General features: G+C 37.4%; 3 protein-coding genes across 5 annotated transcripts; 1 reads left to right on the top strand and 2 right to left on the bottom strand.

Annotated features, from left to right (window-relative positions):
- Positions 1-4: 4 nt before the first annotated feature.
- gpx1b (glutathione peroxidase 1b) lies at positions 5-1,560 on the top strand. The gene is made up of 2 exons (XM_066665743.1): positions 5-359; positions 999-1,560. Exons 1-2 carry the CDS (start codon positions 138-140, stop codon positions 1,347-1,349), a joined length of 573 nt encoding a protein of 190 aa, XP_066521840.1. The 5' UTR covers positions 5-137; the 3' UTR covers positions 1,350-1,560.
- A 578-nt stretch (positions 1,561-2,138) lies between these two features.
- On the bottom strand, positions 2,139-15,559 carry usp4 (ubiquitin specific peptidase 4 (proto-oncogene)). The gene is made up of 22 exons (XM_066664849.1): positions 15,344-15,559; positions 13,662-13,789; positions 13,198-13,328; positions 12,455-12,581; positions 12,123-12,268; positions 11,925-11,986; positions 11,695-11,841; positions 11,378-11,495; positions 11,063-11,236; positions 10,678-10,836; positions 10,109-10,333; positions 9,822-9,905; positions 9,619-9,713; positions 9,346-9,528; positions 8,883-9,112; positions 8,530-8,757; positions 8,291-8,361; positions 8,072-8,187; positions 7,613-7,762; positions 4,763-4,866; positions 4,201-4,289; positions 2,139-4,035 (listed from the first exon to the last, which is right to left on the bottom strand). The coding sequence occupies exons 1-22, from the start codon at positions 15,490-15,492 to the stop codon at positions 3,913-3,915; spliced, it is 3,039 nt and encodes a 1,012-aa protein (XP_066520946.1). The 5' UTR covers positions 15,493-15,559; the 3' UTR covers positions 2,139-3,912.
- A 1,634-nt stretch (positions 15,560-17,193) lies between these two features.
- emc3 (ER membrane protein complex subunit 3) lies at positions 17,194-22,246 on the bottom strand. 3 transcript variants are annotated; one of them, XM_066664901.1, is made up of 9 exons: positions 22,118-22,246; positions 20,703-20,887; positions 20,316-20,373; positions 20,010-20,103; positions 19,782-19,886; positions 19,432-19,513; positions 19,188-19,267; positions 18,911-18,993; positions 17,194-18,383 (listed from the first exon to the last, which is right to left on the bottom strand). In XM_066664901.1, exons 2-9 carry the CDS (start codon positions 20,855-20,857, stop codon positions 18,255-18,257), a joined length of 786 nt encoding a protein of 261 aa, XP_066520998.1. In that variant the 5' UTR covers positions 20,858-20,887; positions 22,118-22,246; the 3' UTR covers positions 17,194-18,254. The 3 variants fall into 3 exon arrangements, with proteins under 3 accessions (XP_066520998.1, XP_066521000.1, XP_066521001.1); XM_066664903.1 differs by having other exon boundaries at positions 20,703-20,910; positions 22,118-22,188; XM_066664904.1 differs by lacking the exon at positions 22,118-22,246 and adding an exon at positions 21,935-22,086.
- Between the last annotated feature and the right edge of the window lie 1,440 nt (positions 22,247-23,686).

Raw genomic sequence — 23,686 nt, 5'->3', positions numbered from 1 at the left:
AGAACGACACATTGGTACAACCCTCCTCCTCCTCCGGACACAGCTTAATTTCTTAAGTGCGTCTGAGTTGAACTTCATTCGGTGTTGTTCATCTTCAGTTCACTAGGCTGTAGAGAGTATCACTGCGAGGCGCGGACATGTCTAATGTGAAGTCTATTTACGACATCTCGGCGAAGACGCTGAGCGGAGAGGAGCTGAAGTTTTCGTCTTTTCAGGGTAAAGTGATTCTTATCGAAAATGTGGCGTCTCTCTGAGGCACGACCACCAGGGATTACACCCAGATGAACGAGCTCCACGGGCGCTTCTCCGACAAAGGACTCGTTATTCTGGGAGTGCCCTGCAACCAGTTCGGACACCAGGTAAATTACTTTGTAGTTTGTGTTTCTCTGCCTCCAGTCTAGTTTTCGGTGAGGGGTTCATCTCTCAAAGCGGATAAATACTGTACATTTACTTCCGTCCGTGATTTTAGTTACGCCCGAGGGAGCATGGCTGTGTGTTTATTCAGGGGGCAGCAGTCATGTTCTTTTTTACCCCCTCTCTCTCTCTACTATTATTTTAAATATTTGTCGTTATAAAATGTGAAAGTGATGTATTTGGATAAACGACAATAATATAAAGTACCAAAAAGTGTCGTTTGCTTACTTAAAAAAAAAACTTTTGTTTTTATGCACTAATATCTCACGGTGAGGTTCACTGGCTCAGGTTTTCTACTCAGAGTCCAACTGCACGTTTGAACAGTGTGTGTAGGACATGGCTGCTACACCTTGTAATCTGAAGCTATAGCACATGGGCAGCGGGCAGGTGTCTCCAGTGTCTCCTGACTGATTACCTCTTCCAACAGAAAACACATCATGTAAGGAGATTGAATATCCCTTCGAACGTTGCCAGTGAACTGACTTGTTCAGATGCCCAATGGTTGGAGGGAATATTCAATCTCCTGCAAGCTGATCTATATCAAATGATTGCCAAACCATGTAGTATTCTGTTCTTTTTTCCAGGAAAACTGCAAAAATGAAGAGATTCTGATGTCCCTAAAATATGTCCGTCCTGGAAATGGCTTTGAACCCAAGTTCCAGCTGTTGGAGAAGGTAGAGGTGAATGGGAAGGATGCTCACCCTCTATTCGTCTTCCTCAAGGAAAAGCTGCCATTCCCCAGCGATGAGCCTGTGTCTTTGATGGGTGATCCTAAATGCATTATCTGGAGTCCTGTCTGCAGGAACGATATTGCCTGGAATTTTGAGAAGTTCCTCATTGGTCCAGACGGGGTTCCCTTCAAACGCTACAGCAGACGATTTCTGACCAGCAGCATCGAAGGTGACATAAAGAAGCTCCTGAACATTGCCAGCTAAAATGTCTCACCTTTTGTGTGATTACTCATATTTGACTGCTTGTTGTGCCCTTGTTGTGCCCAATGTTGCTGTGTTGGGACATTTACTTAATGAAGATGCCCCTTGTAAACATGTGGAGGGGTGTCAGATGCTATGTAAGAGTCCTAACCAATCAGTTGCATAGAGCCATTGTATGGCACAACAAGCCTTCTATTCCTAAATAAATCAGTATGTTCATTCTGAGTCTTGACTTTCCTTTTTTTTGTTACCAAATTGAAATTTAAAGAATGCCTTTATCTGAAGTACAGTATTAGCTCATTCTAAAGCCCTCCCCACTTCAATGACATTCCTCCAAGTACTACATTAAAAATTAATGCAAGTTCCTTTTGTAGCTAGTGTATGTAGTTGCTGAGTCATACACACTTGCAAGAAAAGGAAAAAAAAATGTTTCAGTCTCTACCTTGGCTTATACAAAATGTCCATATTTCATGTTGACATTTATGTATCTTTTAAAACCAACAATTCTTTGGAAAGCCCTTTTGTGATAAACAAGGAACTTAACTGTTATGTTTCAGACAGTTGTCATCCAAACCCTTTGATTTGTAAGCTGTGAATCTACCAGCTGGCTTCTTGCATAATATGAATATTTCATGATGAATGGGCCAATAATGATTGTGCAAGATGGAGAAACTTCAAATTACAGAAGAGGCTTGCATTCCATAGTTCATGACATTTAACAGCATAACAATAATCTTAACAGCGCACAATGTTTTACGCCAAACCCAAAAACAATACAACTTCTCAGGCTTCAACTGTTTATTGAACTCTTTGATTTAAATGATGTTTTAAAATCCAGGGTTGCACATATTGCCATGATAAATATCAGAACACAAAAGTTATGTATCCTATTCTGTAGATAGTACATGACTATTTACATCTAATCAACATCTGTCAAAATGTATTTTAAAATTGATGCTATAATGTGGCAGGTAAAAAAGTGCATTGGCCAGTATGTCATAATTCTAGTTTCCATGTCATAGTTCATAGCAAGATACTAAGCATGTACTTAGCTTGACAGACTGAAAAGAGTTTAAGCAAGTGGGGACCGACAATTTTCCATTTTGCATGCTGCTATTCCACAGAAGAGAAAAGCAAAATATGATGCATATTGAGTGTTTTGGTAAATTCACAAAAGGGAGGATAAGCATCCTCCTGGTATGAAGCATGTTTACATCAGTAAGAGTTTTGCACTCTTTGGACAAGCAAAGTAATGCCACAACTAATAACATTTCAAATTCACCACAGGGTAGCAGATAGGGGAAGGTATCAATGCAGTTAATTTAATGTGTAAAGATTCCGAAGTTTCACATCGGCCCAAAGTTTTCAGGGTAGGATATTTATTCATATGAAAAACTGCAGCCTTTTCAAGTCTCAAATTTAGCACCACTTTCGAGCAGTGGCTCGATTTTCCTCTCTGTCTGCCCTTAAAAGAGAGGAGGGAAAACTCAAAACAAAGGTCTTTTTTTAAAATCTGCCAAACTGGAAGATTCTGAAGCATACAATTTTGCAAATGTAGCCTAAAGGAAAACAATGTGATAAACCTCAGCCTTTTCTGGACAAGCAGGACATGCATGTGTACCATGTTTTGAAGTTAAAACTAAATCCACTCACACAAGCCCCCTTTTAACAGTTATTGGGGCAGAAAGGCCGCTAGTGCTAACGTATCAGAGAGCAGCACAATATTGAAAATCAGCAGTATAATCAACTTCACCACATAAGTTCAACCTATGATGTCTACCCCAGACTTCAAAAGATAAAGCCTTAAATTAAAATTTATAAATGAATGCTTTGAAAAATGTCACTGCAGTAAGGTGAAAGCCTTATAGTTGGACACTGCAATATAGACACTGTCTAACAAATGAAAGCCTTCTGTCTAGAATGTAGGAATATGGGTATTTCTCAGCAAAGAACCTTTTCCTCTGAAGAGGCACATAATACAAAACACCTTCAGAATACAACAGGTAAACATGGGGAGGTTGGGGGGGGTGTACTTAAACATCTTTGTTTGCATACATTTCTTACAATATGTCTATATCTAGGCAATTGTCCACTGTCCTCACAATCTTGAATGCCATCAACACGTATACAACTTTGGTTGATACAACACAATGCATTTGGCTTCTTTTTGACTTTTCCACAGAGTTACAGAAAAGTATGCGTTTCATTGCAAAATTTTAGGCAACTTAACATTCTTGATGTCCAGGGACAGGTGAATAATCACATCAGCTTCTGCCTCCATTTAAACTAACGAAATGAGCTCAGCAGGCAACAAGGTCCAAGGGAGCAAGTCTGTCACGTCACGCTTCAACTTAAATTCTCTTTTATTGATTTTCTCTCTTTTTTGTTCCGATTTCAAACTTCTTGGCTCTTGGTGGACATGTACAGTTGTGAAAAAAAAATTAAAATTAAGCAGAAAAGACAGGGCTTCAGTCTTGAAAATCACTGAAAAGACTGGTATGTGCATTGTTGGTTATTCGTTCACGGAGCTTTTATTTTAGTGCCCGTCTTTAAAGACCAGTGAGCTTCAGTTGGTTTCCATGTGGTCATCCAGGCATTCTGAAGCTCCTCCAAGCGACGCAGAGGGAGTGGACTTTGATGGACCATCTCCATCCCGGCGCTGGTAGAAGAGTACATAGGCTGCTTTTGTCTGAAATGATGAAGGATAATCAGTGTGTAAAACAGAGAAGTAGCTCTGACATCAATAGCATGTAATCCAAGATTAATAAAAGAAGATAATTAAAATATAAATTGAAGGGGGGGGGGGGTCCATGGTTTAAGTCATGTATTAGATGGCAAAACTCCAAAATCGTACCACTATCTGATCTTCTGAGGCAGAGGACACACTGCTGTCATCAAAATAATACCATTTCCCATCAACCTTATTCTTAGCATATGCAGTGTCTGTAAGAGAAAACGAAAAAAGTTGCTGGTTAATTGATTACTGTAATATCTAAAGCTCAACATAAACCTTAATGCAGTCAAAGACAGAAACTAACCATTTAAACAAGCCAGGACTATTGGTTACAGGTGTATATTGGAGAATTTTGTTTCAATCAGTAGACAAGTCTTTTAAATCCCTCTATCAAAAAAGCCATGCTAACATTAGGCACAAGATCAATTTCCAGAGAAACAATGAGCGTCTACAAAGAACAAATAAAAAGGCAAGGAAAAAAAGTACAGGCAGATAACATAAATGTCTAAAAAAAAGAAGCAGTCACTAAAAGGGGGAAAATCCACGCCACACAAACAAAGATAAGAGATAAGATAGATAAATATTAACCAGCTCAAAGGTGTAAGGAGAAATTACTCCTCCCTTTAGGGGAAGCAAAGGTTTCATAACATTAGAGAAAATAATTGCAATATAAATGACTCACAGTGGCCTCCACCCATTCCTCCATAGTGGTTAGAGACAGCGACAAGGTCATAGATGTAGGGACCAGCTTTAGGGTCACAGACAAACTCAGACATGTTCAGATCACTATAAAAGAAAAGGGCCACTATTTATACCATACACAAATTGTTACAATTCATAATGTACATCTAAAAGCACAAATTTCTCCACTAATGCTTTCCACATTACCCCAAAAAAGAAAAAAACACCCAAAACCTTTTTACTGTGGTCAGTTCTGTCTCTGCAGAATGCTATAGGCCTGGATGAAAATTCTGCATACTTAAGTACGACGGCATGTCATATTACGCAAATTTGCAAGTCTGTGTTTCATGCTCCCTGATGAAACTCATTTTTCAAAGTTCATCCTAGGTGAAGCTATGGAGTACAGTTACCCTTCTCAGAGTGATGTTTCATGGCTTTGACACAAAATATTATATAGTCAACAACTACCATTTCAATGAGTCTCTTGTATGAATCACTTTCACACAAATGCACATTGATAATTTTGGCTACAAAATGATATCTCTCTCTCTCATGTATATATAAGTCTAAGTTTAAATAAAACCATGAATTCAGAGAATTTAAAAACAAGTAGAAATTCTATAAAAACAAATGTGGAAATGAAATGGATGTTTAGCTACAAACATTGAAAAACAATGAAGAGCAGAGTTAGTGTTTGGATCCAAGCTGGAGTCGACTGCCCAGACAACAAAGATATACAAAAGTAGCTGCCTTTCCTCAGTAATTGCATAATTCATTTAAGATTCATCCAAAAGGCAACAAGATAATAGAAATGCAGATTTCATAAGGACATGCTAAACATGGTGAAGCAAGATTTTAAGCAAATATTTTTCACATGGGGTTGATTAATTCCATAGTAGCCAGTTTTTCACATTCAATTTCCAAAATAACAAAAATGTAGATTTTCACAAAACACAGAAAAACAAGCATTTTGAAGAGCAACAGAATAGTAGATCACTCATATTTTCTGTTGTGTTAAAAAGCCAGTAGTCTCAAGGCAAAATAAGGTCACACTGAAAATATGATTTCATAATACATTCCAGGGTTCAACATTAATTTTTATTACAACTTGTCCAGTTGGGCAAGCAACTGGATATTCACTGCCTGGAACTAAATTTCTACTGTCCCAAACAAATTTAAAGTGTTACTGAATTATAAATAAGCCTACATAAGCTAACATTTAAAGTACTGTGCAAAATGTTTAGGCACGTGAGAAAATGAGCTTTAAATGCTATTAATCTCAGCAAAAAAGATTTAAAGATTAAAAAAAAAAAAAGAATAAAACATAACATTAATAGAGTAGGTAGGGATATTCTGTTGGTGAATGTTTGTTTAAGCCTTTCCAGATCTCTCCTCATGGCAATCCAGTATTTGTGGTTATTATCCAATACCTAGTTTAACTGGTTAATAAATGCTTCATTATGCCTAAGACCTTTGCAGAGTTCTGCAGTTAAGGTTTTTCTTAAAAAAAAAAAAATAATAAAAAAAATCTCGCAATATATATTTTCACTTTTCAATTATCTTCTTGCTATAAATAAGCAAAGGTTTTCTTAAGAAACAAAATTCAACTTAGTGGCCTTTTTTCACCGTTATATAAACAGCATGACAGATTTGCCATGACACTCCCGCAACAGTTTTCTATATATTGTTGTTCTGACAAAATAAGAATCACTTCTACCTGCCTTGTAAATATATTCCCTACAAACATTACAAAATTGGTACAGAAGGGTCAAATATTACTCTTGAAAACTGAGTTTTCCATGAGTGAATGAAGCTGCTAATCTGCTTTGCTTCGTATTCGCGTTTTACTGACTTTTCCTGCAGTCCTCTCTGATGTCCTTTGTCAATGGATATCATCCTGGGTTAGTTTTGACAGGACTGGGCAAGTGATATTTCAGGCTGCTGTCTTGACCTCAAGTTTTACTGGCTCCAGGCAATCATGATTTTTGATCCCTGCATTTCTAAGTGTATTGAGATGAGATGCACAACAAAGAAACCTAATTTGCATTTTGAATAATTATTCCAGGAAAGATGTAACATCATTCATTCATTGTCTGAAACCGCTTATCCAGTTCAGGGTCGCGCTGGGTCTGGAGCCTACCCGGATTCACTGAACGCAAGGCAGGTGAATGGGTGAGTGTGTGTCACCCTGCGAAGGACTGGCGCCCCCTCCAGGTTGTCACACCTATGGACACGAGTCGCCAATCCACCAACCAATGTGTGTTTTTGGACTGTGGGAGGAAACCGGAGCACCCGGAAGAAACCCACATGGACACAGGGAGAACGAACTAAACTTCTCACAGAGACGTAACATCAGTTGTATGAAAATTACATCAATGAATTTTTATGAACTATTAATCATGCAATCTGTCATGACATTCTTTCATACAACAACATGGCTGTGCCACAGAGCAACTAGGGAAGATGAGTCCTGCTGGATCTCCTCACAAACAAAAACATTGCTAGGCAAAACCTGGCTCACAACAGATTTTTGTAGCCCGTGTTTCCTCTGGCTGTTAATGCAAATAGACAGCTGAACCCACCTAAATGTCTTAACAACTACAGGGTACAATGAGTAAAATGTCATATTAATACTCTAAAAGACATGAACCACAAGTCTCATGAGCTTGCTGCCATCTGGTGGAGAAAAATCTAGTCTTATTTCTCAGGCGACAACCTCTTTAGTGCACAGTCTATAAACATTTTCTAAAATCATAAAATAGACAATATACAAAATATATATACGTTTCAATGGTAAACAAATCAACAGTACAAAATGTTATTAAATGACTAATAAGTATTCAACTGGTACCTGATCGGGAAGTCCACTACAGTATCCAGTTTGTCTCGCCAGCAGCGGTTATAAGAGAAACGTTTCAGATGCACTACCAGAATACGAGGTAGAGACCACAGGTCAAACTTCTTGGTGGCCTGCTGGTGTTTCTTACAGGTGGGGCAGTACCTGCAGAGTTATAAACAAAGATTTGTTTATTTATATATAAATGTTTATTTTACTATTTCAATACGATTGCTAGTGTTCCATGTTAAAATTCCAATGAAAGTGAAAAACCTGCATCTCTCGCAGGTTTGAAGATTTATAAAATAAATATATATCTGTTAGAGTTCAAACAGTTAACAGACTAGAACTAGGAACAATAAATAAGGACACACATGACAACATAAACATTATCAGAGTATTCAAATCATTCAAGACAGCTCTAACACAGTGAATATATAAAAAGGCAAAATTTGACAGTACACTCATTCTCACCAAGGATCATGTTCTCCCAAAGTCTCCATGGTGGTAAACAGTTCTATGCATTCCCTTAGAGCAACAGTAGCCTTCTTTTTCTGAGCCTGCATCATGCTTTCATGCTTCTCATAAGCCTTGAATGAGAGAAACAACAGCTTCTAAAATGTTTTATTCTGTAGACAACTACGTTTCAAATTTAGTGGGGGAAAAAAAACACCACATATAAATTAAACTAACCTCTGCCTCCTGGTCGTCATAGCACAGCCTCTTTGTATCTGAGTCCCAGTCAATAGCTATTGTGGAATGTGCTTTGGAAAAGAAATATTCTATTACATTTTCCTTCTCATTCTATAAAGGACTCAAATGTTTACATAAGCATTTATGTAAACCTAAATTACAAAAAAATGTTGGGACAGAAACCCAGCTGTAATGTTTTTTTTTTTTATTATGGCACAAAACAAAAGGTTGATAGTTACGTGTGAGTTTCAAGATGTTTCCTTCGCATGGTAAAGGACTGATATTGGCCGTTCCATAAGAGTTGACCATGCTGAAAGAGAAGAGTTTGGGTCGAGAGGAAGAAGCTTTTCCAATACTCCCAATGGGTCCATTCTCAGGTTCTGAGCCATCATCATCTCCGTCCACAGTTTCCGACTGACTGCTTTCTGGATCTGGGCTCACCTGGTGATCCATGGCCTCATCTTCACCTAAGAAAATTTCAATAAGCAATATAAACCAAGTAATCTTTGCCATAAATATAAAACAATAAAACCAATGTATAAATAATGCATAAACATTTTAATATATATCTGGCATAGTATGAGTGCTTTACCATCACACACTCCATTGGGACCATTGCATGTTTCAGACTGGCTGCTCCCATTGGTAGAACCTGCACTGCAGGATGCTCCGTCTGACATTGGACTGCTACAGCCACTCAGCCCTGCACTGTGATTAGACACTAAAACGCCACTATCGGCTGAGTGGCTGCTGTTAGAGGCAGTGGCTGAAGCAGAGGCTCTGCTCTCCATCATAGTGCTAGGTAAACGCTTCACATAGCGCCTAAACAAGCAATTAGAAAAAAAATAAAATAAAAAAAAATACAAATAAAACACGTTTCAACTGTCTGTTAACAATGCACAAATTCAACATTTAAAACACATTAATTAAACTCAAGAAACTGTGCTGCATAATTGTGAAATAGCTAAGGAGATCTCACTAATAATTATCAGCACAGTGTCTGTACAGTTCTAAAATTCCTTGTAATCAGAGTGCATGGGAAGTGAGCAACCTACCCAATTCTCTCTAACACACGCTCATACAGAGTATCTGAGGAGAGGTTGTGGCGAGGAACTGTGATAAGAAGTGGCTGCCCAAAGAGCATGGTGCTTGAGGAGCCTCCACTGTGCTTCATGTGTCTCTCCCTGAAGTAAACAGGCAGATTAATCCGCTCACTGTCCTCCTCCAACACCTCATAGCTACAACACAGAGACGTGCAAACACAAGGTGTGAATGTCTGTGGAATTCACAAGTAAAAAACTTCAGACAAAAGCAGTGCAACAACTTACACAAAGATGTCATCTTTTTCCATAATGTTGTTGAGACCATCATCCCTTCTGTAGATTTTATGGAATCTGTGATTGTAAACATCAGCCACAACCATCTAGATAGAGGAGAAAGAATATTCAAAATAAATTTTTTGATGACTAATGATGTCAAATTAGGCATATGATTCATCTATAAACTGCAGGCAGCTAAACCACAAGCTCACATTCTCTGTCGGAACTCCAGACACTTTGGCTAAAGCGTTGCAAAGATCTGCCACTGTGCCTAGTTTAGGGACCACCACGCGAAACTGAGGACAGACAAGCACAGGAAAATGTATAAATTTATAAAGATTTTTACATATAACCATTAATGCTTCAGTGGTATGCAACAAATGATAAAGTCATTCAATTTATGTAAATATATTTTAAGACATAATTAATATCAGTATATACATGCAAAATCAATTTAAGTGCAGCAACCAGCTATAATGAAGGAAGCACTTAATCTTACTTGCATGGGCCTGGATTGAGGGTCTGTGCGAACCAGAAACACCTCCATGGTGCGGTCCTTTTTCATTGGCAGGGGCAGCGTGAGGTAGCAGAAAGGGTCAAAAGTAACAGACACTTTGGAGCACTCAGGGCAGACTAGCGTGGACTTGAACAGGCCGTGGAAGATATCCACAATAATGGAATCATTTCGCAGCCGATGGTTTGTCCAGGCTTCTTTAGCAACAATCTGTTAAAACCAAATTGGCAAATTAATTCAAAACATTAATGTAAATGTGTTTTTTTCCCCACTTTTACATAAATATTTCTCATTTGAATAGTAGGCAGAAACATGCTTTACTAGGCACACCAATTACACTGAAAATTCACCAAAAAACATCATCAACTTATACCGAATAACTGATATGGGATAAATGCTAATTTACTATAAGTTTTCTTTGTTAATATACTAATATATTTTGTTAAAAGCATAAGGACAAAATACTGACCACAGAAAATCAGCATGTGTGAGAGATTTACTATAATATTATACTAAAAAACTAGTCTGTTCAAATGTTCTAGCTGTAGTAATACCTCATCAGGACGGCCCTCAGCATCACGCAGGGCCAAATAAGGCTTCTTCTTTACACGGTTCAGGTCCTCATGCAGTCCATCCAGCAAGAAGGCCAACAGCTCTTGAGAGTCCTGCTGCTGGTACCCTGAGAACTGGGGGGCAAAGCGGCCAACCTGTGTCTGTGCAAAGATTAAAAACACCCCCGCCCCAGAATAAAGATTTTAAATGTAGCAAAGATTCTTCGGTGCTTAACATTTCTATATCATACCGCCTATTGTACATAAATGCTCACATTATCTGGGTATGACATTTTAAATCAATAATAAACATTCAGAAGCTAAAAACCTACAATAATAATTTCAAAATAGGATAATCAAGTGCTTTCAGCACAGCTACTTTTCTTACTTTGAAAGTGCGTGGAGCCACATAGCTGCTTCGGCTGAGCCACATCTGTTTGACCAAGTCTGCATAGGCCTCTGCGATCTCACCGCGCATTCCTAATGGATTCTCCCGGTTAATCTCTGCTTCATACTGGTCCTCCAGAAAATATTCTGTCAAAGGAGGTGAATTGCTCAAACACTGTAAAAGATAAATGAGAGAGAGACTGAAAGGGAAGTTTACACATCATAGAGTATATAGAGAACCTGTGTGCATCTATAAAACATAAATCAGTACATCGTGTGTGCATGCATTAGCACGAGTGTATGTGTGTATGTGTACCTGGAGTGCAGAGTTCATGAAGCAGGTGTTACCCAGATTACTGAGGCCACAGAGGCCAGGCTGCGAGGCAGATTCTCTATAACTGTAGGATGAGCTGTATGAGTTGTATCCTCCCAACCTTCGGAACAGGAAATGTTCAGCATGAGCATAATCGTGTTTTCATAAGGAAAAACATGGTTCACGTGAATAGTCATCTTTCCCAGACAAATTAATTGGCATAATGCTTTGTTACAAGCCAAAACAGAAACAAGTCTGCTACCTGAACTAGAAAATGTCAAAACCAGGGAACCACAGTGTGTGGATACATGAAAACATACCTGTTACCAGAAGATGAGCTGTTGTTCAGCATGTAGCCAGAATTGCCACTGCTGTCTCCATTGGTCACTGTGGAAGAAATTGTAGCAGACGAATTGGAGGAGAACTTCGGTGAAGTAGTGAAAGTCCTAGAGGTGGTTGTGCTGGACCTGGAAGTAATAGGATTTCAACCTTTCAATCATCACTTACAGAAATCCCCCAAAAATGTGAAGGTAAATCTGAACATGCTCACTTTGAATGGGAGGCTTGCCTGGGCCATGTTCCATCCTCATTCTTCCTTTCAATCACAAGTACCTGAAAGGAGACAGCTCAACTCATACATACCGAAAAAGACTCAAGAACACATTCTCCAAATGCTAATAGTCTGTGACACCATCTAAATTAAGCATAAAGTGGAACACTAAGAGCTGTATAGAATCTAAAATCCTACCTGACCCTGAAAAAGCCCAGCATCCTGAACAGTGCTGTCAGGCTTGTTCAGCTGCTCGTATGTGTTGCTCATATATTTGTTCCACAGTCTAGTTTCTTTTTCTGATGGTATATTAAAGAGAGTTCTCATCTCCTTCTCAATAGTATCTAAGAGAAGAAATACAAATATTAATCATAATTATTCCTCTGACATAGGTGCAATTTACACCCCAATGAATCTCTACTAGAAATAAGACGCAAACAATTTTATGGCATGAAGATATGTAAACTTCAAAAAGGTTTAACAGATATGCCTTTACTGTGTGTCACTACGGTAATGTTAAAGTCTCATACCAATGGTATCAGCTTTGCTGAAATGGCGCGTAACAACATTGTCCATGTTGTCATTCTCACACAGGTTCAGCTCCAGCAGATAGACTTCCACTTTACAGTGCTTCACAAACATGCCATGCTCAACCACCTAAAACAGATAAGGGGCTGTATTATGGTACAATAAAACAGTTTTCCGACGTTTGTACCATTACATTGCATATGAGAACCAGGAGTGGTTACAAACTGTGAAACTAGACAACCCAATCATTTTTCCCCTTTTGTGGATGGCTCCAAGTACGAAAACATGGAAAATTGACCTGTTCTAATTTGCTCTGCTTCTGACATTAAGTGCAGAGACTTTAGAAAACACTTTTCTGTGTATCTCCACAGTGCTGGACTTGCATTTATGTGAGAGAGAAAAGAAAATGTTAGACTATGTTTAACAGAAACAGTGAGTGCAGAAACATAAGAATACTAAACAAAAGTGATGAAATCGAGAAAACTTAGAATAAGTTAAGACTGTTCTGTTTGTTTCTGTTGCTCGTTTCTTTTTCTCACTGCTGTGCACTTGTGTGAGGATAAGCATCTCATTATCATTTAAAGGAACAAGCACACATACATACATACATACACACACACACACACACACACACATACATATATATATATATATATATATATATATATATATATATATATATATATATATATATGTGTGTGTGTGTGTGCACGGTTTAAAACAGAACAAACGAAGGGCACTTTACCTTTCTCACAATAGGCCGCTGTCCTTCTAGACAGCCATACCAGTTGACAAGCTTTTTCCATGCTTCTGTAGGCACCAGGACATAGTCTAACTCATCTATAAGATGTTCTTTCAGGGCTTGTGATTCTTGGTCTTCAACACAAACAGAGAAAAATTGAAATAGGAAAGACTTACCCCACTAAAACTACAAAATACAAAGGAAGAACACACTTTCAGCAGTGTAGTATAAGCTATTGGCCATTTTACTGTTGCCTGACCACTTCAATTTGTGAGAAATTCCATAATTAGCTGTGAATAATAAGATTCTAGCTTTGAGAAAAATCTGTGACCTTGTTATGATTTTGTGTGCTAACTTGGTACGTGTAAAAAATATAAAATAAATAAATAAATAATAAGCATGCTACACACTACTTCTCCATGTAATACAAGACACTCATATCTATAGATGTGTGTATTCATAATTACCTGAAAAAAGCCCAGAGTTGTCAATAGGTCCCGGATATAGATTGTGTTCTCCAACATTGTACATATCCCAGCTGTCAAAGCCCACATACTTTTTCCACTGTTTGAACCACCGGCTGTCAATCAAATACCTACACAACAGAGGCACCGTGTGAAGAGATGACCAAACTAAATCACTAAGAAAGCAACAAAACAATTCATAAATATTTAAATTTATCTGATAAATGGCAGAAAACAGTTAACGTCAATCCATCCAGTTAACAATAATCGTAAAAAGGTACCCAGAAAAATTAATCTGCAATGCATAACCAATTTAGAAACTTTCAATGAAGAAGCCTTAATCTTTTCTAAAGCAGTAACCTATTTCCACTGCATAAGCTTGTTAGCCTGGATTTCATTCCACCAAAAGTATTTTATATGTACTGAAAGACAACTCTAGCTGGGTATTAATTTAGCCTATGTTTCGAATAGCCTGTGGTTACACATTGACAAAATAATAATTCAATTAAACCAACCCTGATCAGTAATCCATATGAAGTATTGGAAACCGTCAAAATAGCCACTAGGCAATTCAAAAAGCATAACTGGTCAGGCAAGTGGAGGTTAGAAGCTACGGTCTGTCTCTAGCTAAATAATATGACACTACATCTATATTATCTCTTAGCACGGAAAAAATGGACCAACTCTTTACTTATTTAATCGCTTTGGGCTGTCAGACTCATGGGGATGAAGTGTCTTTCAGTGTCAGTCAGCACAGTTGCTGGTTGTTTTCCAGTGCCCATGACAAAGCAGTAGTAGGCTATTGAATTTAGCGTGAACATGACTGACGTTAATATGTAGAGCTAACCGCTGTGTATTAAGCTACCTACCAGCTTTGAGGAACCGGCTGTGATTGTCGTCCCTCTGCCAACAAAACAAACTTAAAACAACTATAACAACTAAATAGGTCGTTACAGCTTAGTTACCTATACAGCTATCATGGTTACAAACTGGATCAACCAAGCAACTCTAGCCTATATTAACCCCCTGCTCCTTATCAGGCACTTCTGGGTGTTTCTACAGTTTATCTAAATTCATACGAGTATGAACAGAGCTGATCCAAAATACGAAACTGAACTGGTCTTCTCATTCAAATGTTCCATTCCACCTTAAACAGCGAAGCTGACACATTGTTGCCTGTATCTGTTGCACTGTTTAAGGTGGAACAGAAAATTACAATATTAAGCCTAATTCAGTTTTTCTACTATTTAAGGTGGAACACAATTTTTTAAAATAAAATCCTAACTCGGATTAGTGCCCAAAGCCAAATTTTCGACGTAATTTTAGTTTGTTTTGAGATATAAATAACACAGTAAAGCAGCCAGCTAACATTATTTTAAAAATGTGGTGACACATACCGGTAGCACTAGCTAACGTTAGCTAACGCTATCTAACATATACTAACTCACTATATGTAAGACACTAACGTGGTATTTATCAAGATACATATACTAGACTGTGTCCAGGTAATTAATGAGTGCCGTTAAGTGTCGACCAAGTTTGTCGGTTTGGAAACACTTCATGCCGGGCTAGCGTTAGCAGTCCTAGCCAAGCTCTCAGTGTTGTGTGAGGCGGTAGGCCTAAAGCCGAGCTTCCACTAACTTTGATCCTATGTAAAGCCACCCGTTACATGTCTGTTCTCTCACCATTCGTCTCCTTTTCGGAGTGTGGTTTTCAGCAGTGTCCCTATGGTCTGTTTTTGACTTTCTACAGAAGGTAATGGAGCTTGTGTCGGCCCCGGCTCCGCATCAGGGTCTGAAGCGTTCCCCGCCTCGGGTCCGCCTCCCTCCGCCATCGTGCCGCGAGTGGAGCCGCAGCAGAACAGAGCTCAGACGTCGAAAGCGGCTAAGCTAGTAAACACGGCATTCATACGGAGAGTCGTTCAACGAATCGGCTCTTTTAGGTGAACATAATTGGTGTCGATCCGTATTGAAGAGAAGGACTCATCTGAGAGGAAAAAGTTTACTTTCCAGTCATTATACCGCAGGATGTTTTGCTAATAATAAAAATTAAACATAAAAAGGGATGTCACTGTGAACTGAAGCTTTGTATTTTATTTTTTAAACGTTGTAATTACTGATATTATCACCACATCCCTATGAAGAGCGAAAAGGGGAATGAATAATGAGAGAGAAGAGTTTTGAGAGGGGAAGAGAAGTGTCCACTGTCTGACTGGTCAGCATGGTGCAGCAGATGTGTGTATTTGGAATAAAGTTGACGCTAGCTCAAGAGAAAAGTAATATAGTTTAGTGAACCGTGGGCGAGAGAGAAAGGGTGAGGAGTGTGAGAGAAGAGGGAATGACGGGGAGAGATGGGGCCATTTTTATGTGTGTCTTGTGGCTACTGTGATCACGGATGGCAGTTGGATTTTGAATATTCGAACATTTTGCCATTCATACTTATGGGAGGATTTATTCATTTAAACGTAAATGTATTAAAAATGACTCACCCCTTTGACTAAAAAAAAAAAAAAAATACACAGCACACCTCTCACTGCCGACATCTTCAGTTTGAACAGTGTCGGTACATTAAGCAGTATAGGAAGATATGATAAGTATGCGGGAAAAAACAATACAATGGCACTATATTGTCTTTCCGCATACTTATATCTTCTTATACTGCTTAATAGTATAAATAATAAATTTACGTTTAAATGTATAACTTTTCCCATAAGAATAAATCAATTATTTCCTTAGTTGTAAATGTGGGGTTTTGTGTATAGAATCGTGTAGAGTTGCTGTTCTGAAACGAACCACTAAGACTGCAGGACGAACATAAAGGTTTGAGATAAATCAAGATTATTCCTGAAAAGTAAAATAACCCTCCGCTTGTGTCACCTGTGGGCGACATCCCTCCAAAGTTAATGTGTGTGAAAGTTATGGGAATATTCAATTTATGGCATATAAGTCATATTATCGTTGCTATGTCTTTATTAATTGTTCATATGCAATATGAAGTCGTTTCAAGTGTTTTCATTTACCTTGAAGGGATGTCAACCGCAGGGCTTCGTAAAAATGTTTCTGGTCTTTTCTGTTGGTGCATTCCTTTCGTTGAGAACCAGAACAACTTGCTTATTAACATTTAAAGTACTCAATGTATAGTGTTGTTAACTATTTAATTAAAAGCTGGGTTTTTACTCTTTATGATAGACAAACCCACTAACTAGTTTTGGGAAGTTGAATTACGGCCTATTTGAAACCTGAGTCGATTTTTCTTTGCGAACTGAACTTTTCGACACAACTCATCGAAAACAGCGGGATGCCGCACAAGTCAAGAGTTTACAGATGTTTCACTGCAGCTTCTGTAAGTCAATTTTTGGCTTCATTCTTATCCTTATAACTGTTAATTTTTATGTTCTATAAACACATTTTTTATTCAATTTTAACAAAATAAGGCACTATCTAAAGACACACTGCATAATTATACCTGTTAACTCCTTGACTGTTAGCAGCTCCTAGTACCACCTTCCACATATAACAATTTATATACCACACACAACTATTTACATAATATATTCTTATATACCATCTATGGTCAGTACACACATTAATTTATCTGGTTAGTGCACAGTGCCCGTCGTGCTCAAAAATATTATCTATCAAAATCTCAGCGTCAGTAACCAAGGAAAATACAGCCTACACCTGAACAACAGAAACATAAGTGAGCTTTTTCAGGAAGCTACATATAATTTCTGACAGATAATTATGGCACAAAAAACAGTTTTGATAAAACAAGCTATATTATGGAGAAGCACTTCATGCAAGTGCATGGTGATGTTAAAAATCACTTTACAAAACATAAATTTTACAAAACAAATAAATAATATAAAACTAAGCACAACAATGAAACATGATAAGGTATCAGGTACTTAAAAAGAAACTAATATTATGCGAGAATCAGTGGCAGTGGAGGACCACACCAATCTACTACCAGTAGAGGAAAAAACTAAAAATCCACAATAAAATTGTTAAACTCCTATGGCCAAACCCCAATGTTTTGTACTAGACCACTTTTTAAAATCCATCTACTTGTTACATTAATGGTCCCATCAATCCTCCAATATAAAAAAATTACACAAAGTGGGAAATAAAAAAATCAAAATGTGTCAATTAGGACTCATTAAGAGGCAATGTTATTTATATATTAGCTAAAATGTAATACTAATGTAAGGTTAAATATTTGAAAAATAAACATGGTTGCATTCAACTCAACCAAACATGCTTGAACATAAACAAGAATATTCCACTGGCGTCCACAACCTATCCCTGAAGTGTCACTGTATTTCTGGCTATATTACAAGTAATAATTAAATAAATTAAGTTTTAAAGTTAAGAGTAATTTCACTACTCTGAAGCTATATCTGTAATGCAAAAACTGTGAGACGATGAAAATAAACAGAAAACAGTGCATGCACATGATATGTCGCAGTGAGGTTTATGCCAGTCATTTATAGATACCAGAATGTGTCCCATCAGATCCAAAACCAATCCACATAATTTATTTATGATTAGTTCCTGGGTGATGCCCTTTAATGCCTCAGTTTAATATTACAGGCCCTTAGAAAATGCCTGTAGGCAAATCTTTGCTAAACATTCCAGACAAGTCCAAGTCCTTGCTCATCAGGTCCTCCTCTACGCTTTCCAGCGCCCACTGGTGGTCTGTTAACTCTAGCGCCTCCCATTCTGCCTAAAGAGGAAGGAGAATAGGGTTAATGAATAAACAGTAAGTGTGGGATGTCATATCTCTAATTGTTGCCTCCTCAATTCCAATTTCAATATCGTCAAGCCCATAATCCAGAAACTCTTTACATGCTGACATTTTTCAGGACTTATTTTTATTATCAAGAAAAGGGAAATCTTTCAGCATGGGGAAACACTGGTGCCCAAAGAGAAATATTAGTAAGATGAAGTAGTTGTGCTGTATGCCACTTTTATTTTTACAAAACAGGCTGACGTAAAAATCAGTTAAAACTTGAATATTACTGTTTAATAACAGCAGACCCTTTAAACCCAAAAAAAAACAGGTGATAAAAGACAACTGTAAAATTTCATCTAATTTAAAAAAAAAATATCTAGTCTAGATTCCTGTCCTTATGTCTCTCATCATAAAAGCTTGGGAGGAGTAGCTAAGACATGAGTAAAGAGGTAAAAAAAGCAACATGGATGGCATATTAGCCAATATAATCTTTATCTTGCTTTAGTGCACGTTGTTACCTTGAATGCTTTGTTTGTGTCTGCAGGCATTGCCATGGCAGCACCACTCATTTGGTCCTGCATGATTCGAGACTGATCTGCACCTGTTAACATTAATAATAATCAAATTTCATGTGAAACCACTAGGTTTTCGAACCAAATCTTAATACATGTATGAATATGAAGAATAACTGGTGTAAACATTTTTTATTTAAAAAAATATTCACTATCTATTTAATCACCAATTGGAAGCTGAGTAAATGCATCTTATATTAAAAAGCACAGAGAAAATACTTACCATTGTCTTGTCCTAGTATCAAAGAATACATGCTTCTTAATCCAAAAACATTGAGGAAATACCAAGATGCTGAGCTTACCCTGTATATAGATAAGAGGAAACAGCCCTCAAAATTTAACCTCACTTAGACATAGAAATTACATTCTATTTGATGTGCACTGACACAGCAGAAAAATATCACACTGTAATGAAACATGTTCAAATAAATTGTATTTGTCTAAAATTCATGCCAGAAACCACATACCAGGATGCATCAAGAGAGAGCAATTCAATTCCTTGCTGCAACATAGGCTTGAAACGAAGTGTGAGTGGAAATGGTACCTTAGCTAAAGGGAGAATATATTATAGCATGTTAGCACTGAAAAAATCCATGCCAAAATATACATAGACTAATAAGTAATATAAAAGATTACATATTATTTAACCAATCCAAATGTTGAACACCATTTAGTTTCGGTTTAATGCCTTTCTTCCAAAGGAAAAAAACCTCCTATATCCAGTTTCCATTCCTCTGAATAAGTAAGCAAAATAAGTTTAAAAAATAAATAAAATAAAATAAACACATTTTTTAAAAAATAATTGAATATCCCTTACTTGTGACAAACCCAGAAAACGTCCAGTTGATCCAACCACCAATAAGGATCATGGGAAGAACATTTGTCACATTGCCTTTCATCATGTCTGTCAACATGCTGGGATCTGGATTGATAAACACAAATGTTGAACTGATATAATTCAAAATGATTACAGATTAGCAATAGGTGTGTGATTATCCTCTATACACAGGATAAAGCAATATTGCTGTATAAAATAAGAGCTTACCAGTCATTGGGGAGGGAGGAACCACCTTTCTTTTTGTCTTTTTGAAGAATCCATCATCTTGGTTATTGAAGTAAAATTTCCTCATTAAAAAGGACTGAAAAACAAAACGAGAAAAGTCTATTAAAAAGAATATAACATATACAAAGTTATAATGGTCAACATAATTATCTAATGAGTTTCTAAGAGTTTAATCAACATGTCAAATGAACCTAGTAGCTGAACATAAAGTTATTCAATCTCTTCGCTCGAAAGGACAATGAAAAATCATAAAAATGATATAACTAAATAATACGGTAATAAACGCACCTGTTTGGGGATGTATTTTCCATTTTCTCTTAGTATTCTACTCCTGATGAGTACCTGGCTGCATGTTAAAAATGAAACATTATGATTGTTCACACTTGGATACAAAGATAAAAAACAACATCTCTGTTTTTCTGAACCAGATGCTAGAGTAGGGGTTTACCAAGGTCACAGAATTTCATAGTGTTCCCTTCCTGTGATACACCTAAGCTCAGTAGAAAGTGGGAGATTTCATTCATTCATTCATTAATATTGTTCATAATGGCATGGCTCAGGTGTTTTGGGAGCTGGGGACAGAGAACATATTTTGGGCCATGTTGGGGGAACCCACAGCCCACAACACCAAGCAAATAGGAAAGTCATGCCTAATTTATAAAGTAAGAGAATTACCTGTCAGAAACCTGCTCTAGTGTGAGCTTTTTGTCACTCTGCAGCAGAATTGAGACGTAATGTCGAATTACTCCAACTAGGAACGTGATGAAGACAATGGGTAAGACGACCCAAAGACGAATATTGGAGTCCAACAGAAGTTCAGGTTCTGCCATAGTTTACTGGAGTGTTGTTGTCAGGATGACCTTAATCAAACCATGGGACAAAACTGTTTCAGTGTAGAGAATAATTTTAAAACATTTTTTTTAAACATATATTACACTATTCTGGCTACGCTTTTATAATTATATAAGTCAAATTATTCAGGCAATGAACTGAATACCAATGCAAGATGAAAACATTAAATCTAGTTCAGTTTGGAGTAATTTCCAAATGTGTGTGTGTATATATATATATATATATATATATATATATATTTAAAACACTGCTCAATCTAAATGAGCCAGTGGTTAAAGTGTAATTTAAGTAAAACTAGCATTTTATTTATTTATTTATATATATATCATAATGCCTCTATCCTTCAGTCTCATAATAATGAAGAGAATTCATACATTTGTATCCTTTTGAAAAAAAATTGTCCTAAATGTGCCAGCACATGTAATAGAGCAAATGTTTAAGAAATCTTTTAGAAATAACATGAACCACAGTAATTAGCCAGCCAGCAAGAAAGCAAAATTTAACAGCCTGTTCTCACATATCTGCTTCAAAAAATTTTCAATGGCTCCTCCCACCTTCAAAATACATCATCACAAGAGATTATTCACTGTAAAATGCCCCCTAAAGATAACATTGGCATCTCTTTTAAATGGGATTAAGCATGGGTACATCATATTTAAACATGGATTTTTGGTTGTAAGTTTTTTTAAAAATCCTTTTAAACGTGCTGAACTTAGCATGTTAGTGCTACCTTTGCTAAGCAGCCGATGCAACAGCTAGCTAACAATACGAGCCGACAGATAAAAGCAATAGAAGTTAATTTGCTAATGAACAGAATAACCAGTCTCATTAAAATCGATGCTGGGTGTGCCCAACCAACGTACACATCAAGGTTAACATGTTATTAAATGTCAAATGACTGCCTGGTATTCAAAACGTTAGCTGTGATTATCAATATTCATATTAATTCCCTTGCGATTAGTTCATTAATGTAGTGTGCTGAATGATGAAGTACTCGAATTAACGCATGCTTGTGTCCAGCATTATTTAACACCACCAAATAAATAGCTACATACGTTAAATAAACACTTGAACATCGCCGCTAGTGTTCAGAAGCAGAATGGGGCAGCTAACATTAGCCACGGAGCTAATGGTGATGCTCCACGACAGGCAGTGGTAGACTGAGCGAAAATACACCACGATAGATAGATGTCACCTGGGGAGAGAACTTTGAAACAGAAAATATTTCGTGGTTTTACCTTCTCTCTTTCTGCTGAATATTTTTGACTCCGACGACGCATTAACCCTTCAGCTCTGAGCCCTTCCTGCTAGAGAGAGAGAGAGAGAGAGAGAGAGAGAGAGAGAGAGAGAGAGAGAGAGAGAGAGAGAGAGAGAGAGAGAGAGAGAGAGAGAGAGAGAGAGAGAGAGAGAGAGAGAGAGAGAGAGAGAGAGAGAGAGAGAGCGCGCGCGAGAGAGAGCGAGCGAGAGAGAGCGAGACACACACACACACACTGGTCCAACAAAAGAAAAGAAAGTGTCCCACTTTGTGAGAACAGGTTTTTCACACACACACAGAGGGGGCAGTGAAGTCAGGGACAAAGAAGACAATAAAATCGTCACGAAATTCATTAAAGAGCACATATACCACAAATATAATATAAAATATAAAATATAAATATATATAATATATAAAATATAAATATATTTTCATTAATTTATATATTATTATTATATATATAGTTATGTATTATAGCATGTAAATATTGTACAAACAGTTGTTTCATATGTATATATATATATATATATATATATTTTTTTTTTTTTTAAACTTGAGGCTTTTATCTGTGGCTACGTTATTCACTCTTCATTCATTCATTCATTATCTGTTACCACTTATCCAGTTCAGGGTTGCGGTGTGTCCAGAGCCTTCCTGGAATCATTGGACACAAGGCTGGAACACACCCTGGAGGGGCCGCCAGTCCTTCACAGGGCAACACACACACACACACATTCACTCACACCTATGGACACTTTTGAGTCGCCAATCCACCTACCAACATATGTTTTTTGGACTGTGGGAGGAAATCCGGAGGAAACCCTGGAGAACACACCAAACTCCTCACAGACAGTCACCCAGAGCGGGAATCGAACCCACAACCTCCAGGTCCCTGGAGCAGTGTGACTGCAACGCTACCTGCTGCACCACCAAGATTTTTATTTTTATAATTTGTTTTATGTTCATTTTCACTTAAACTCATTAAAATCTGTTTGAATTCCTCTTCCACTTCTTTTGTTGCAAATGCTCAGCTGTATATAGTATCGACAATGAGTGAAGCAACAAGGAGGTGATAATAATGTAATAACTGATTGGTGTATTTTTCACAGTAATATGGTTTTTCATGCAGTGTCATTTGATGGAACGTAGGTTACATATATTTCACTGTGGCGTCTAACCTTGTCCTACACAGATTGAGATTTCTCTGGATTTTAGAAATAGTTTTCCAATATAATGTACAATAGATGGTGAAAGACCTTTGAAGCCTCAAAATGGTGAGCCACAAGCCATTTTAATGTTAAGACTGGGCCTTTGCTGGAAAAGGTGAAACTGGAACATTCTATAAAATTTTAACTTTGCCAGTCTTGTATTTCAGTTGGTTGCAATGCTGTTGGCAAATAGTGTTTCTAGTTTATGTGTGTCCTTGTGACGAGTGTCCAAACATTTTCAAAACATTCACTCCTATTCCTGTTCATTCCTCCAAAAGTAAAATCTTGTCTAAATATATTTCAACCTCATTTAAAATAATGAACAAATAGGTTACTTAACAGCT

Source organism: Hoplias malabaricus, chromosome 3 (genome assembly GCF_029633855.1).
Source record: "Hoplias malabaricus isolate fHopMal1 chromosome 3, fHopMal1.hap1, whole genome shotgun sequence".
NCBI classification, from domain to species: Eukaryota; Metazoa; Chordata; class Actinopteri; order Characiformes; family Erythrinidae; genus Hoplias; species Hoplias malabaricus.
The sequence above is the reverse complement of the archived record's forward strand: the minus strand, read 5'-3'. Positions and strand labels throughout refer to the sequence as shown.

Coding starts and splice junctions, on each gene's coding strand:
- usp4 (XM_066664849.1), bottom strand. CDS start 15,492: ATGGCGGAGGGAGGCGGACCCGAGGCGGGGAACGCTTCAGACCCTGAT. Junction 10,837..11,062: donor TGGCTCCACGCACTTTCAAA/GTAAGAAAAGTA, acceptor ATCTTTGCACAG/ACACAGGTTGGCCGCTTTGC. Junction 9,714..9,821: donor CTGGAGTTCCGACAGAGAAT/GTGAGCTTGTGG, acceptor TCCTCTATCTAG/ATGGTTGTGGCTGATGTTTA.
- emc3 (XM_066664901.1), bottom strand. CDS start 20,857: ATGGCAGAACCTGAACTTCTGTTGGACTCCAATATTCGTCTTTGGGTC. Junction 20,104..20,315: donor GAAAATACATCCCCAAACAG/GTGCGTTTATTA, acceptor TTTGTTTTTCAG/TCCTTTTTAATGAGGAAATT. Junction 19,887..20,009: donor TCCTCCCTCCCCAATGACTG/GTAAGCTCTTAT, acceptor TTATCAATCCAG/ATCCCAGCATGTTGACAGAC.